Source organism: Empidonax traillii, unplaced genomic scaffold, assembly GCF_003031625.1.
Source record: "Empidonax traillii isolate 1590-97213 ecotype Southwest subspecies unplaced genomic scaffold, ASM303162v1 scaffold232:size1090087, whole genome shotgun sequence".
Lineage (NCBI taxonomy): Eukaryota > Metazoa > Chordata > Aves > Passeriformes > Tyrannidae > Empidonax > Empidonax traillii.
In genome coordinates, this window is record NW_020955425.1 from 1,008,659 (window position 1) to 1,025,692 (window position 17,034).

The window sequence follows — 17,034 nt, forward strand, 5'->3', positions numbered from 1 at the left end:
CAGTAATGAGAGACTCATCTGCCATAGAACTGCCTTCAATGACCTTTCCATCCACTGGGAACTTTCCACCAGGAACAACTTTTATGATATCACCCCTTTGAACCAGTTCAACAGCTACCTGTTCCTCCCTACAAAAGACACAAGTAAAGCAGACAGATTATTTATGCTCTCATCTTTCACGTTAACTGGATCAAGCATAGTCTGTGACCCAGGCAGGCTGAAGCGATTTTGGTTCATAAATAAGTACCTGACAATAGAGTGGTCAGGTCCAAGAGTCACCACAGTGGCTTCTGTGGCTTGAAGAGACATAAGTTTAGCAAGAGCTTCCGAGGTCTTACTCTAAGAAACAGAGATTAATGTTTAAGATATATTGAGATATATAAATGCTAATGTCTACTTAACCCAATGAACTCTAAATGACCTTGTATAGTCTAGGCTACATCAGAAATATCTGACTCAAAATTCCTCTGAATAGTTTTATTCTACTCCTATCATAAATAAACAATAACTGGCGTGAAGATGAGTTACCTTTGCTATGTGTTCCAGCCATCTGCCAAGTGCAATGAACACAAACAACATCGGAGGAGTGTCAAAGAAAGTGACAGGGCTTTCCTCTGCCTTTTCAATTATTGCCACTATCAGGATCACACAGGAATACACATAAGCAATTGTCGTGGCCAGTACGATGAGCACGTCCATATTGGCCATCCTGTGCTTCAGCGATTTGTAAGCTTGTACGTAAAAATACCATCCGCCAAGAAACTGTTGGTGTAAGCACAGACAGACTTGTATTAGGACTGCAGTAGCAACCATGGCAGCGAATGCAGAGGCAGTACATAATACTGCCCAGAGTAGAATTTAAAAAACATAGTAGATAAGGGAAAGCATCACTGTCCTATGCAAATTTTGTGCTGATATAACTTCAGGTCTCCTGGGAGACTGACTCCATTTACATCTCTCATTTGCCCTTCCTTATTTTCAAAATGAGCTAAATATCATCCTCTTCTTCAGCAATGCAAAGTAAACAAGGCACAGAAGATGAAAGGATTTAGCTATAGCTACCCAGTTAGTTAGCAGATGATCAGGTCTTTTTTCATTTTGACAGTACCTTCCCCACTCAGAAAACTATCTGATGCAACTTTGGCAGCAGTAAGTACTGTGAGTAAATAAGAATAGACAATTTGCAGAAAAGTGCCACTTAGTTCTGCATAGGTGGTACAGACAAGGGAGAAGGCTTAATCCACTAAACCTTTCCAGTCTCCTGTCTTTATCACATCACATTACATAAATGAAATATGAAATGAATAGAAAGAAAACCCCTAGAGAGTACTCTGGACATACCTGAACAAAAGTGCACAAGATAAAGAAGAGAAGATTCAAAATAGATAATCCAGGAATGAGGTTCCGTTCCAGCACCATAGACCCATGGTGGTCACCACTGGGTATTTGCATATAAATCATTATTATTAAGACAGGAATACCAAACAGTAGGCTGCATAAGAAAGATTTCTTCCACCTGAAAAGGAGAAACTGTAAATCTTTGGTTGTTTTACACCCTGCAGTATTAGGGTCAAACAGTGTGCTCACAGGGCAGAGCTGGGGTTATTACTACTGTTCTAATGCACAGCTTTGGGATATTTGTAAAGATCCAACATTTAGGGACAGTTTCAGTGTCTCCCACATGTTTAACTGTATAGACTTCTAGCAGTTAAAAATGAAAACTAGTGAAAGTAATAAAAGTATTTGAACCAAGTGGTGAATAGTAAAATTAAATATGTTCTACACAAGAATAAGCTAATTAACTGGGAAGAGTGCTGGGAAGAGGTGAATTACAAGATATGATCTAGACATGTTCATTAGTGAGAGAGAAAAAGAAATGCTTACTGCTGTATTTCCTTTTTATGATCCAGGTTATGTGCATTTGGATCTCTTCTTGCCACAGAAGCATGAAAGCCAATTTCCTTTTTATTGACAAAAGAGGAAAGATCAGTTAGTTTTGATTAAACTAACCCTATTACCTTATAACATACTCAAATGACACTACTTTTAGAAGAAATGCCAGAAAAGGACACTGTTCCATATTTAATAAATGCCAACTTCTTATTTATTTTTAGATCCTGCCAAAACGAGAGGATATTTCAGTCAGTACTCAAAATTTGGACTGCTAAGGATTTCTGAACATGAACATATACATGAACATAATGTATAGATGTAGTAAGTGTCCAAATTTTCTTAGGTACAGGAAGCGCCCACTGACAGGTGGAATTCTGCTGTGTATCTCCTCAAGGAAAATGTATGCCTGCCCTTTCACCTCTACTGGAATAATTATGAGAGATGGGACAGTTTAGCAGACACACCTGAAGTTAAAAATGAGTGTCTAAAATCCATTTAAACATGTAGACTACAGGGTAAGGCATCCCAGAAACAAATATAAGTAGAAAGCCAGCTTTGACTGATACTTCAGTGAGTTAATGCAGAAGAGTCACAGAATCAATTAGGTTGGAAAAGACCTCTGAGATCATCAAGTCCAACCTATCACCAAAAATCACCATGTTAACTAGACCATGGCACTAAGTGCCACATCCAGTCTTTTCCTAAACACCCCCATGGACGGAGACTCCACCACCTCTCTGGGTAGCCCGTTCCAATATCTAATCACCCTTTCTGTGAAGAAATTCTTCCTGATGTCTAACCCAAACCTCCCCGTGTCTTGACTCAGGACATTAGGTTGTGATTGCAATTGTATTGTTAGGGCTAGAAATATGCCACCCTGACAAAAACCCTAAAAACCCAAAGCATGCTTGCAAGAACAATACATCTAAACTTCCTACCTTCATCATGAAATGCTTCTGTGGCAATATATGTTTTACATATCTACTCCGCCATCCTGAATAGTCTACTAGTTAACATGTTAATAACTGCTGCTCCATCAATCCTGTGGTCTAGGATTTTTTTTCTGAACAAATACTCTAGAGCACAGAGGGCAAATGCTCTCTGCTGTCCTCCTGACTACTCACTGCATGCACCTCACACAGTATGTTCTCTTCCCTTCTGGTGGGCAAAAAAAAAAGTTTTTGACCACATCTGGGCCGTGGTAACAGCACATTTTATGATCTATGTGACTACTGGTAGGCCAGGATTTTTTTTTTTTATTTAGTGGCTGTATCACAAGCTTTTCCAGTTTAAAAAATTCCTCTCTATTGATGTGGGAATAAATGTAAGTGCAGAGATGTGCAATACTTGTGGTATGAGCTGGGGCAAAACTTCTTTTACAGCCTTTCACTGTCAAAATAAACTAGTATTTTCTTTCTGAAATATTAACTCTTCACTAAAATGACTGGAAATGAGAGACACATGATTGTACACACAGAACTGCAAAGAATAAATATATCACACTTTTACCAGATATAGATATAAAAAGGTTTCTTTTTGTATTTTTTTAGCATGTATTTTTAGAGTAACAACCTGTGAGACTACACACGACTGTGGAGCACAGCAGCTTCACCATAAGACCATACAAACATGTGATAATAACTATGTCATCTGCAAAAGTCGGTAAAAACTCTCAATTATCAGCTGCTCTATTTCCTTTTCAATTTCACCTTATAATTGTCCATACATAAAAAAACTCTCAAATCCTACCTTGATTATTTGTATAATGTCTCGAGGCCCAATAATTTCAGGATCAAACTGGATGTGAGCTTTGCAAGTTGCAAGCGCAACTGAGGCATAAAATATGCCATTTGTTCTCATGAGTTTGGATTCAATATTGTGAACACAAGAAGCACAAGTCATCCCTGTAACCTAAAGAAAAGACAAATTTAGGTAGTTAGCAATCCCACATATTCGCCCAATATTTGCACATGAATTTGAAACAAGGCCTCCTGATCTCACAGAGGTACTAATTCTATATGACTATTCAAGCTCTTCTGGTATTGACCCAAGGCCTCAGCATAAAGATTTTATAGGGCTGTCTTAAATGATACAAAGCTGAGAATATAACTATCCCCCTTTATATAAAATTCTGCAACCAGCTGTTACAGTCACAGCTATGTACTTGTATAGCAGCACTCAGACATTGTATTAACTGCAATAGTATAACTAATATAGTTCTATGAACAGCTGCATTAACACCAGCGAAGCCAAATTCTCCACATATAACTTCACCTTGCTTACTTAAATTTCCCTGTGGTTTCAACAAGGCATTATTCTGATTACTTCTGATCTATTAACACAACTGCAGACTGCTATCTGTCTTGAAATAGGTATCTGTCAGAGAATAAAAACTGACATTTGAAGAATCTGTCCTTCATATAAACAATTTATTAAGTTTATCCAAAGTTCTTAGACCTCTATAAAAAGCCCCCAACATTGGCAGTACATATTTGGTGACACATTTTCTGTTATTCAGAATCTGTACTGTAGACAAAAAAACTTCTGTTTAATTCCTGCTTGCTAAGAAAAATCCAATCTGTACATAGAACTATCACATTTTATTTCAGTGCATTTGGATAGGTTCTTCTAGGACAAGCAGATCTTGTCTTTTCAGTTATTAGGAAACAATAGAGCCACAAGCCAGAACTGAGCTGCTGAAGGTGTAAGTGTTTAAGCAAAGGTATTTTCAAGAAAATGATTCTTCCAGACCTGACTATTCCTAAACCAAATACACATGACTTACAAGAAGCTCCACATGCCCTTCTGTTTCTGCATGATCTTCTATGACGATAGCTTCAAAGCCCAAATTCTGGATCAGCTGTGCTATTTCAGGAGGCTGTATGAATTCTGGCTTGTATTTTATCTCTGCTTTACCTGCCATCAGCGCTACCAACACTGAAACAATTCCTGCAGTGGTATAATAAAAAAAAAATATTAGATAATGTAGGCCCTTTGAGGGAAAGAAAAACAAAATATTACAAGTGACTGTCAGTGAGGACTGTAACAACTCTGAGACACTGTAAGCCTAATGATTTCCCTCTGCCTCCTTCTAGCGTTGTTCTCTAGTCACAACAGCAAAGTTTTTACTGTGATCCAGCCACATTGTGGTTCCCTTTAGCAATTAGAGGAACTGCAAGATTTATACATGAAGGGAGGTGAGTTTTGTTATGATCTAATGAGACAAAAAGGATGTTCAGAAACAATCTTTGCACTTATTGCTGCAAGCTCTATCCTGGACTCTCTTACTTTGGAAAGAGCCAAACAAACCCCACAGCACAATGCTAGACTTTTTTATTTTCTTGTTTCCCATCTCCCCATTTTTTTAATAAATAAAACCCCCACAGAAATCTACATTTAGAATTGAAGAGCAAAACATAAAAATCATAGGTAAAAAAAATTGTTTTGAAGTGCTAATGTTTTCTCGGATTTTTAAATCAAGGCAGTGAGACCATCACTGTGAGATGGGGGACGCAGTAATCAATAAACAAAACCCTCCATAGGCATGCTGACACAAATGAAATCAGAAACTGCCAAGGCTTAGCTGTTCATCTTCTATATGGCCAGAGGAAAGACAGCTCCAGCCTGTAGACTTCTAGTGCTCTGACTAAGTTTAGCCTGGCACTGGAACTTTGCATTTGTTCGTACCTGCTTGTGCAAATGTGCCCTGAAGGGTAAGTTTCACATCAGAAACGTGCCAGAGCTCTCAACAGCTCTGAAGGAGATGGATTGCTCTGTAAAGCAACAAGGCCCTGAAAACTAAATGAGAATCATTTCTCTGCTCTTGTCTTGACGCTTACTTTAAATTATTATCACATTGCAACAACCTATTGTTACAATACAAGTAATTTCATTAGGTTTGTCCACCAGTGCAGCAGGACAGTTAAACAGTGACAGTTATATTAGCACTAAGAAAGAGCATTTAGTCTATTTATCTTCAGACGCTGTACCACAGCCTCTTCCATAGAATCACATAGAACACCTTTTCCATCCCACAGATCCTTATTGACCCATTATAGGAATCTTAAATTTATTACCGTCTTCTTTCAGCAGATTTCTTTCAATGGTAGACACACACGATGCACAGGTCATGCCTGTGATTTGCAAAAAGCACTTTTGAGCTGTTGCTCCACTGAGCTGGTTTGACCCATCAAGGTGAGGACTGTCCCGAAGAGCATCCAAGCCTTGGTGAGGAGTCTCTGGAGCTCGAGGCTGCACGGCAGCTTTGCTGGCATCGGGCTGGTGCCCACATTCTGCAGTGGTGGTTGTATCTTGAATAAACGCACAAATACACTGAACAAACACTATTTACAGTGTTATTGGATGATGCAAAAGTTCAAACAAGTCGAACGTATCAATCATGCAAGGCCTCACAGTAGTTTGAAAGGTGACCCAGTAACCCTGGTCTCTACATGGAAATAATGTACATTTGTTCCTATGCTTATAAAACTACACGCTCACCAGGAAAGGATCCCCTCCTTTTCCACAGACAGATTGGGAGGTCTTGTACCAACAAATTACAAACCAAACAAATCATAATTAAACACCACATACCTGCCCTGCCTCACTTGTAGTAGTAGCGCAGATTCAGAGGGTTTGGACCCATGAAAAAAGTCAATAGGATGTGGTCTGTTGTGATCGAACTAATTAATTTCAGGTAAACTACATAACTATTTCAAATCAAATCTGTTCAGCTGAAGCAGGTAAAAACTGCTACATTTGAAATTTGTTAGAGAGGAGATTGTGCATCAAAGCAACTTCTTAAACACTGAGTACGTGTACAAAACAAATGCACTGCTGCAGCTGACACGTAAAAGCAGCTGTTCCCACCATAGAGTATCTGCATCTTGCCACTTACCATGTTTAAAGCAAGGTTTAGTGAAGTAAGGCAGGTAAAAATACTCAAGAACTAAAGGTCAAAGGATTAAGACACTAAAAAGAGGTTTTACCTAGGTAAAAAGCGGTTCTAAATGAAAGAGATTTCATTAACTTTGTAGGTTTTAGTATTCTGGAACATAAAACATTTGGTTTGACAGACCTACTTACAGCAGCCTGCAGATATAGTAGGAAACCTACTTCAGTAGGTAAGGAGATAAGCTGTTTGAAAGACCTCGTACCAACTCTCAAACATTTTGGCTTTATAACGCAACTCAACTCTTACACCCAGTAGCGCAGTTATGAAGGCCTGAAACAAGGTGCTTTACAGCTGAAACCTCTCTCCCTTGCTAAGTGAGGTCAGATCAGGCCAGTCATTCAGAAAAGACAATGCCAATGTGATGCTTTAAGAGTTTCTCTCTAGAAGAGTTTCAAAGCAGGTGTCACACAGCCCAGTCTGGCATGCTACCCACAGAAGAAAAAACACTTACCTGTCAGCACCGAAGCATCAAATCCCATTTCTTCTATGGCAGCTCTTAACTCTTCGCTGTTAGCGACAGCTGGATCATAATGTATGGTTCCAGTACCACCAGCTAGAGAAACTGCTACCTGTTGCACTCCTTGTCTCTCTGATATGGTCCCTTCTATGGACTGTGCACAAGAATTGCAGGTCATGCCATTAATCTTAATAACAGCTGTGCATGTCTGGTCTTGCCGAGGCTGTTTGATGAGATCACCCGTGAAAGCAGGTGATGGAGATGCTCCTTTATTTGCTTCTGAACCATTAAGGAGGCACACTTTAAAGTTTCCAGGTGGAAGAGATTCAATAGCTTGCAGGAGAGCTGACAGGGTAATTAAATTTGGGCTATACTCTACCACAGCACATTTTTGCTCCAAAGACACTTCAATACTTTTTATTCCAGGAAGAGCTGATATATTTCCTTCAATGTTTCTGACACAGGACTTGCAATGCATGCCTTCTATCCGTACAGTCACTGTAGCTGTGCTACTCATCTCAGCAACCACTGGATCCAACCCATCACCCTCAAAACTTGCTGATGTCTCCTTGGGGTTTGCATTCTGCAAGCGCTGGAGGTCAAGGACACCCAGCTTCAAAGGGGCTGGCTTACTTTTAATGGTGCACTCATACCCCAGGTTATTGATGTGTCTCTTGAGGTCATCAGGCTGAATGATGTAAGGATAGTAAGCAATAATTGCTTCCTGGTTATCAAGTGACACCTTGATTTTTGCTACACCGTGCAGTTTCCTAATCTTTCCTTCAATGCTGGTGACACAGGACTGGCATGTCATGCCTTCTACCCGAAGCTTAACTACTGCTTCTTTCAAGCTCGACAGATTTTTGGTCACTGTTGTCAACTTCTCTTCTGCTATGTTGGCATCAAAGCCCATATCCTGAATTTCCAGGCAAATCTGGTCCGGACTTATTTCCGACTGCAGATACTTGATAACAGCATTGTTCTGTTCACGGGAGACTTTAATACTCACAATGCCCTTCACCTTGGAAATTTGGCCTTCTATTGCCTGCACACATGATTGGCAAGTCATTCCCACAATGTTGACTGTCACAGTACGTTCTTGGGAAGATGAAGAGGGCGTGGTTTCAAAGCTCTCCTCGTAGCCCATGTTGTCAAAAGCAAAATTATGTTTCATTGTAGGCTCCAGCTCACAGTCAGGAGGAGAATCGATGTTTGACAAAGCCTAAGGAGAAAGAGGAAGAGTAAAAATAAATGCCTGTATCTTCAGCCCTGTAAAAGCTGCAATGGTCTGCATATGCTCTGAAGCACATGCTAGAAGTGTTCTCAAGTCAGTCTACACTGCTGAAACACTTCACAGTGTTAACCCACGATGATGAATCAGGCCTGCAACACATTTCTTGAGCAGCAATTCAAAAAATATTCACTAGGGATGTAAAAGCAGAATTGACTCAGTATTCCTACCCCAACCAAATAATTTAAAACTTGAGCTCTCTGCAGCCACAGGGCACTTCCATCACAGAGCCTGAGGCCTGCTCTTCAGAGTACACTGTCACTGGCACAATGGGTCACAGGAGAGAATATGCTGACTGCCTCTCCACCAGTGCCCTCAGCTGGCTCAGTTTGGCCAATCTGCTACTGCTCATCAGGAGTTCCAATCAAACCAAACCACACCAAACCAAAAAGCCCAAGAAAACAGAATCATGAATATCCCAGAAGCTTGAAACAAGCTGGTGCAGGGAGGACCAGCTGCATGACATTTGGAGAGCTATATGCATCACACAAAGGCATGGGGTCTCTGCATATAATATATAGATCTTTTAAGTTAAAATCTATATCTGACAAAGATCTTAAAAGACACAGAACTATATGCAGATATTCCACTATGGTTTAGTTTCATTTACCTACTTGTGAGGCACCTAAGAAAGACTATAAATTGAGCTACTCACTGGTTTGATCCAACACTGATTTTCAAGACAGCAAGAAATGAAATAGATCAGCCAGAAGTGAACTATCTCTCAGTCAGATCACGGGCTCTGCAGTACTGAAACTCCACAGTTGAATGCACTCATTTGAAAATGAAGTATTAAAAAGATAAAAATAACAGCAATGCTTCTCACAGAACAGGTATTCAGAGCATAGACTCTGTCTCCAGTTACTGGCACCATGTGATGGGGAAGACTGAGAAGGAGATGGACAAGTCCCAGATTGTCAGATTTCATGGAAAGAACATAAAAATTGATGTCCATTACTTAAGGCAGCTTTAAATACTAAAGATCTAGATGAAAGCTACTATGATAAATCTATTCTCTTGCCTTCAAAGCTGGGAGATCTCCAGCATTCAATAAAACACCTGATGTTGGGTGTTACTGCAGAGAGGACCTGAAGAAAGAGCCAAAAGATCAAGCTCAGTACCCCAAGTCTTGTTCCTATGACCCACAAGAAAACTCCCTCCTCAATACCACAGCATGGATGAGAAGCATTTAGGCTGCTTATTAACACTAGAATGCACCCAGTTCATTTGATGTAGAATTCAAAATTCATTAACTTGATTTTGTTTCATGCTTAGACAGCTTGGGAATAATGAGGTCCGAGGTCACAACCAAGAGAGCAAAAATTTAACACAAGACATTTTCTTTCAGCTTTTTCTGTACTGTATTTGTTATAAAAGGAGGAGGAATGAGTGACTTCAACTCTTCTGCAATTATGGTGCAGCCCCTCACTATCCCAACCCCAACAGCAAGCTGGGGAAGAAGACTCACAGGAATATTTTAGTCCCAATTTCCCCTTTTGCTTCCTCCTCCCACAGTCCTGGCAGCACCTAGGACCCATACGCCTCTCCTTGCACTGCCCTTCCCAAAAGTTACTGAAATCCCCAACATATGTCAAAATGTGCAACCAGCCCCTCCTTTCAAAAAAAAACATTAACAGTTAGTTAATCAGACTTCCCTGCAAAGATGATTCCCTGTTTAGGCACAAAGATGACCAAGATGCCCATATTCTTATTTCCTCCTATGTGTGACTTCCCACAATTTGAAATAATAACCTGGCCTTGTATAAGGAAAAGACGCCCATCTGAATACAGTCTCTCACCCACCACACTTCAAATGCTCAGACAGCTCAAACTTTCATTTATTGTAAAATCTGCCTCAAGAAATATTATTTGAATATTGTACCTCATCTCCTCTCCCTTATCCTCAGTCTCTCAAGGACACTTTGCTTGCTGTGGCCTCCTCTTCTTATCACAAATGCTCAGTGAAGCAAAAATCCACATGAGAGTTACAGAAGCTCACCCAGTGCGTTTATTTTGGCTCATATGACAAAGGCATTTGCCTTCTGCATCCTTTGGTGAAACAGAGCGTGAGAAATGGGCGAGACAAACATGCTCTGCCCTCCTGCTTCCCTTCACTGTGTTTCTGGCAGCCACTTGCAGATGAAACTCAAGAACCATCAGTGGACTTACGTACTCCACTGTGTTCCCTCCACCCCCATTCTCACCAGCTGTCTCAGCTTTCCCAAGTACCCAGTGATATAAAAGCATTTCAAATTAAATAGAAAAAAAAAGATTAAAGGGTATTTCTTATCCTCCAGTCTTTTGAAAAGCATAAAAGCAAGGACCGGTTCTACTATTTCAATGCATTGTAAGCCATAGAAACATCAAAACTTGGCTGCTGCTTTATATTTTGCATAAAAGGCCATTATCAACATTCAGTGAATTGTCAAAAAATATTTTGTTTGCTACTTTACAAAACCAGATGTTTATGGTCTGTAGGAGAAAAATTCTTGCACATAAATTTTTAAATGACAAGGAAAAAATAGAGAGGGAATGTGGAAAGCTTATTTCCCTTAAAACCCCTCCACCAAATACATAAATGCAAAATCACTGAAGAATTTCCCCCCAAAACCAAGAAATGTGCACAGGAACAAATAAAGTATTTACAAAGCCTTCAGTATTGTTTAACAGCTTAAAAAAAAAAAAAAAAACCAAAACTGAATGCACATAAATGCTTCTAGGCGTGTATTTGCAAGATGGGTGTTCCTAGACCAGAGGAAAATAGCAGAGAGACCCAAGATGAGTAGCAGTTGAAACTGTTGATGTGCAGGAATATGGTAAAATGGGCTATTCTTTTGGACATTCCCATTCAGATGCACAAAGTCTAGGAGTTTAACAGAGCAGTGAAGGGATACCTAATAAATGTGAGAAAAACAAATGAACTCAGATAAAAACCCAAAGATGAGGAAACCACGGCACTGGGTGAGACCCTCACCTACACACATACAGTGACTGATATCTTGAGAATGGATGCAGTTCCATGGCTGTGAACTCAACAGAGTTTGTGCTCTCCTTGGCTTCATGGCCACCAGCCACCAGCCACCCTTGGCAGGGTCTCCATGATGCCTCCTCCACCATGTTCCATGGGTCACCCTGTGGGGTGGCTTGTCATCAAGAAAGCCATCCCTCTACCCATTTTCCCTTCCCAAGAGGTGCAGCCACCTCCAAAATGCCAGTGTAACACTCCTGTCCTCTGCAGCACAAGGCTGAGGTCGTGGCAGGCAAACCCCACAACTCCCTGATGTGAGCATCACCCATACCAAGATCTGGCACAACGCTGCTCCTCTCTGCTCACCCAGCAAGGTTCTCCCCCCATGGCTGGCACTGCTTTCCTGCCCTCCTGCATCTGGCCTGCAGGGATACCAATTTTCACATCCTGAAATTCAAGCACCAGACTACTCACCATGATGCCAGGCAGTCAGCCGCTGAGGAGATGGGGCCAAGCCCATAGAGGACCTCCCCCTCTGCCTCTCCCCACCCACTCATTCATAAATACCAGAGCTCACTGAACCTCTCACACACTATCTCCCACTGAACCTCTCACACACTATCTCCAGAGGTTTTAGGCTGCTCTTTTCCCTGTATCTCTGCGAGTTGAAACCGGTTATTGCCCTCTTACCTTTGAGCACACAACTACCAAAGAATTATCTTATCTTTATCTGTGCTTTACCTTTCCTGCTTCCTTCTTTCATAACCCTCTGATTCATGGCTTTGGATTCAGGCAGGCAGCAAAACACAACTGAAAAGCCACATTCTATTAATTAAATGCTTCAGATGTCTCAGTTTATTATAGGCAGGCAGTGAATAACAAAATGAGGGCAGAGCAGTCACAAGAATATCAAAGGTCATAAGTCTTCAATTTCGTGCCTACAACAACAGCACTTCTGAGAGGACAGACATTCAGTCCTCATCCTCCTTAATTTTCAGTGCAACTTGTCCATCCATATCATTAGTTAATATTCTTTAAATGTATTAGATCTTAACTGGTTGTTCTTCCTTCCCTCTTTCCCCAAACTGAGATTAACATATGTCAGTAGCTACTATTTTCAGTAACTATTTGTAACACAATTTGTTATTTTTCAAACAGTTTCCGAGTCTTAAAAGAGGGAAAGAGCACCTTCTAAACCTGGATATCAAGATTCAATGAAAATACTATTATAAAGCAGCCTTTATGGGGCTTTTGTTTACAAAATACCAATTTAATTACCTTAATGCTTCTTCAAAGAGACTGCTATTCCCCATTTAGGATCAGTACAGATCAGTATAGATGATGGGGCAAGATTTAGGCAGTCACAGCTAGTCTTACTGAAATCACACCTGCAGTGCAATTTAACAAACCTTAGAGGCCTTAACAGGTACTTTTAAATTAAAGGGAGTTATGTAAACCACATTTGCTTTATGGGAAAGGGGAAAGCCTTGTTGTAAATGCAATGTTTCTAATTTAGAATTGAAACAATGCAAAACTCTCTGTGATGTTCTTCACAGTTCCAGTAAAAGCAACACATATATTCCAGTGAAGTGAACACAGAGAAGAGGTCCTTTGGCAGAACAAAGTCATTTTTGTCATGATTATTTTCTAGCAAACAAGAAATAACTCAAGGTAGAAAAAACCTTCAGGTATATTTGGTCTGTCCTGGCTGTTATTTCATTCTAGTCTGCCACTAATTATTCAAGCCATTCTAAGCATACACAGTTTTAAAGAACACAACATTTTTTCTGAGAGTTTCTTTTCCTTGAATGTTCCCAATATCCACTGACCCAAACTACATTACTGCAGTTTACATACCTTTTAAACAGCAAAAACTCTTTTAAAAATAATAAACCTCATCATGTTTTTATCAGCGCTGATCTTCCTAAGCCTCTTTTTCCCAGCAGTTAATCTACAAAAATACCGTAGTTATATACAACACTGAATTAAAAAAAAAGTCGCCACAGATACATTTATCACAAACTTTCACTAGCACCCACTTAGTAGAAATAAATAAACTACTTACCTACAAGGACCTTTTAATGTTTCTTCAATTTCTGTTATTCAAGAGAATAAACTGGTACGAGCTTCTGTCAAACTGCTCAAGCAATTGCAGTTCAAAAAGAGAAATACTATGTTTCCTTCCTAAGAATCACCACTCTGCATTATTAGAGGCGGAGCTGAAACAATGCTCATTAGTTTCTACCGCATAACTCATCATTAACATGTGCTTTCAAAGATTACTTTCCGAGGACTTTGCATTTGTGTACTGCTTGTTATGGGGCTGGCATCCCTGATGGGGATTGAGACAATTTAGATAAAGAAGGTTTAACCTCCTTTAATATACAACCTGCGTCCAACATGCTTTGTTTTAAATTCTCCAGATCAGAAACACTACTTCCCTCCCAAAACGCACACACACACCAGCTCACTGACCTGTCTTTCAACTGTATTGACTTCTGGCATTCCCATGGAGTAACTCTGCAAAAGTTTCTCTTCTTTCTGCAAGTTACTGCTTGTTTTTACCGGAGATCCCATCTTGGACTTTTCACCAATAATCAGTAGTTCAGGCACATCATGAGCTGCCTGCTGCTTACGAATAGACACCAGGGTTATGTTTCTGTCGTTTAAAGTAGCTAAGTAGGACAGCTCCCTTTTCGTTTTACTGTCCCGTTTCCTCTCCATTATCTTTCTGGATTTTAAATACTGCAGTGCCAAAAGAAAGCTTTACAAGAGCAGTTATTCGGTGTCGTATCAGCCACGTTTCCTTCAGCTACATTTACAACAGCCTGAAGAGTTCTGCCTGCCTAATCAACACGCTCATTAGGCATTCATCACAAAATCCCAAATGTAACCTGTGATCCTTGTGTACACTGCTCGCTGCACTCAGCTACCTGCTCTCCTTGCCAGTTTAAATGTTTCCCACCAATTGGCATCCCTCGTGCTTTCCAAACTGCGTTCGGCACTGCTAATCTCTGCACACGGCGTCGCAGCAGGCTCAGCCAAGGCTGCTCTCACAACCTAGTCAAACATGACCTGTGTGCAGCAAGCAAGTGCATAACCAGCCCGGCCAGACAGGCATGTGGCCATGAGCACAATCACAGCTCCTACAGAGGGCAACGCTACTCCATTTCCTTCTGTGAAATTGCAGGGATTAAATGTGGTCCCTTCTAACACTGAAAATGTGCCTAATTAGATAATGTACATAATTAGATAAGGCTCCTAGACTAAAGGTCTTTCACTCACTCAGGGCATGAGAACACTCATTCTTTGTTCCAAGAGGGAAAACAAAAGAGTGAGTACAATATTTATACTTTCTAAAACGTGCCTCTTTACCATCAGCAAGCTTTACTAAGAAACAATGAACCAACAAAATTAAATGAGCAATTAGTGCCAGAAAGTAAAGGGGAAAAAAAACATATGCTCTCTGGCAAATTAATTTCCCCTTAGATCCTATGGGCAAAACCAGGAACATCTAATTTAGACAGCCATACACGGTAGGTACCATCACTAGAAGTGCCTTGAGCCAAGCCTGAATATATTTCTTTGAGATTGCCCATAGAAAATGCACAGCACTGTGCTAATACACCAAGTGGGACCTCCAGTTCCCTAAGCCCACAGTAGCACAATCTACTTCTGAAGGCAGCCCTGAACAGGGACACCTTAAGAATGGCTATACAGGGAATTTATAAAATATAATTGATGTGTTAGGAAGTTACACACTCCTTGGTTGTGCAGTGACATCAGTGCACATGCAAGCCTTAAAATAATTGTTTTAATCAGAATCTCTTGGACTTGTTGAAAACAAGAGCACAGATTTACTCCTATGCAGAGGTTTGCACAGAGGGTGAAAATGTCAGCATATCTCTGTCACCTCATGAAAACCTAAGGGATAGATGAAAGACACTCCACCTGTTTGGGAGGACAATGTCAGATTCTTTTTACTTCCAAAAGCAGAGGAACATCCCTCTCACTCCTGCCACATTGACATTGGTCCATAAAGTCACCATGCAGGACATTAGCATGCTAGCTTGTCTTTCTGTCATACCTTCTCCACAAAGATAGATCCTCAGCTCTGCTCACTCCATCCAGTTCTTGACTCCAGAGTTAAGGACCATTTTTGGAAAAAGAAGGTCTTCCGACAACAAAGTGAAACTCAAATTACTGCTATAGCACTATTTTGTATCATTGTCTTAATATACAAGATCGGTGATAATATTAAATTTTTAAAAAGGGTTATTTTGAAAACATCTTGAGAAATGGCTCCTCTAGAGAGTGTCACTACAAAGAGTAAAGTATCTGTGTTTGATCTGTGTTTATCAGTGAAACCAACTAGAGCTACATCTGACTTCAGCTTGAATGCTGTGCTGAAAATGCAAATTGTGTTAAAGGTGAAATACTTTCAGGAATTACTGATTTAAACTCATTTTGAAATGAGCAACTGAAAATCATGCAATTTTATTTATGTGAAAAAATCCAGTACAATGTCTTTAAGTACTAAACCTACATCTAAATACTAAATACATGTATATAAAGTTAAAAACTAATCTTTGTCTTTCTAAAACAAAACAATTATCTCATCCCAAAACAAAGATATTCAGAAATTGAGCTCTGTGTTCTAATTCCAAATAATGGAAATTTCAAATTCTAGATTTTCTTAGTGAACAGAAATTTCAGTTTCTGGCCATGCCTAAAGTATATACTTTAAATTAATTGCCCCCTTTGGAGTTGAGGCTAATTGTGCCAGCTGCAAATTGAGGGTGTTTTAGTTAAGGCTGAAATAGGAAAGTCAGTGTTACCCATCTCATCTGATAGCAGTACCATTCCCCGGGTTAAGGCTAGATTTTGCACAGCCTAGGAGTTTCACCAGGAAGAATCACTCAGGCTTGGTAGCATGAGATTCAGATGGCAAATAGAAAATATGCCTGCTGCCTTCACAGCTCTCTGCTAGTATTGGGTAAAGATGTTTGCATTTTCACATCAGAAAATGCAGAACATTACGAAAAAATTAAATCCCTTTGACTTAAAGCCTCAACAGCTAGTAAAACTCAAGTTTTCCCCTTCATATTACCTGCTACAATCAGACTATATGATAAATACACAAGAAATACTTCTTTTCAGTTAAATTAAGTTTCCTGGGTTCATCTTTGGCTTTATAGGATGTTCTGGCCTGCATCTAATCCCTCTGGTTCCTTGCCCAAAGAAAGCATCTTAGAATAGTGTTAACAATGCCTTGAAAGATGAGATGCTTCATTCAGGGAAAAAAATGGGGAGCTGGAGGTAGGAGGGTCATATTGCTTTAATCTCTGTGGGGAAAAAACCAAGAAAAACAAAGTTCAACGAGAAGGAGAGCATGAGTTGGCTACAGTTCACCAGGAACAAACTGTCTGCACACCTTAGGACCAGGAACACTGAAGGAGCTTGGTGTACCA

The 17,034-nt window shown here is 40.1% G+C and overlaps 1 protein-coding gene across 3 annotated transcripts in view; it reads right to left on the minus strand.

The window, feature by feature from the left end:
- Positions 1–14,540, minus strand: part of ATP7B (ATPase copper transporting beta) — a 30,424-nt gene extending 15,884 nt beyond the window's left edge. Inside the window, exons 1-10 of one of the 3 annotated variants that reach the window (XM_027888136.1) lie at positions 14,039–14,540; positions 7,299–8,526; positions 5,970–6,236; positions 4,679–4,842; positions 3,643–3,804; positions 1,885–1,961; positions 1,342–1,516; positions 529–762; positions 248–339; positions 1–128 (exon numbers count right to left, since the gene is read on the minus strand). In XM_027888136.1, coding sequence (XP_027743937.1) covers positions 1–128; positions 248–339; positions 529–762; positions 1,342–1,516; positions 1,885–1,961; positions 3,643–3,804; positions 4,679–4,842; positions 5,970–6,236; positions 7,299–8,526; positions 14,039–14,287 — 2,776 coding nt within the window. In that variant the 5' untranslated portion in view covers positions 14,288–14,540. Of the gene's footprint in view, positions 129–247; positions 340–528; positions 763–1,341; positions 1,517–1,884; positions 1,962–3,642; positions 3,805–4,678; positions 4,843–5,969; positions 6,237–7,298; positions 8,527–13,628; positions 14,018–14,038 lie in introns of those variants that run through there. The other 2 variants (XM_027888137.1, XM_027888138.1) reach the window with 2 other exon arrangements.
- Positions 14,541–17,034: the final 2,494 nt, after the last annotated feature.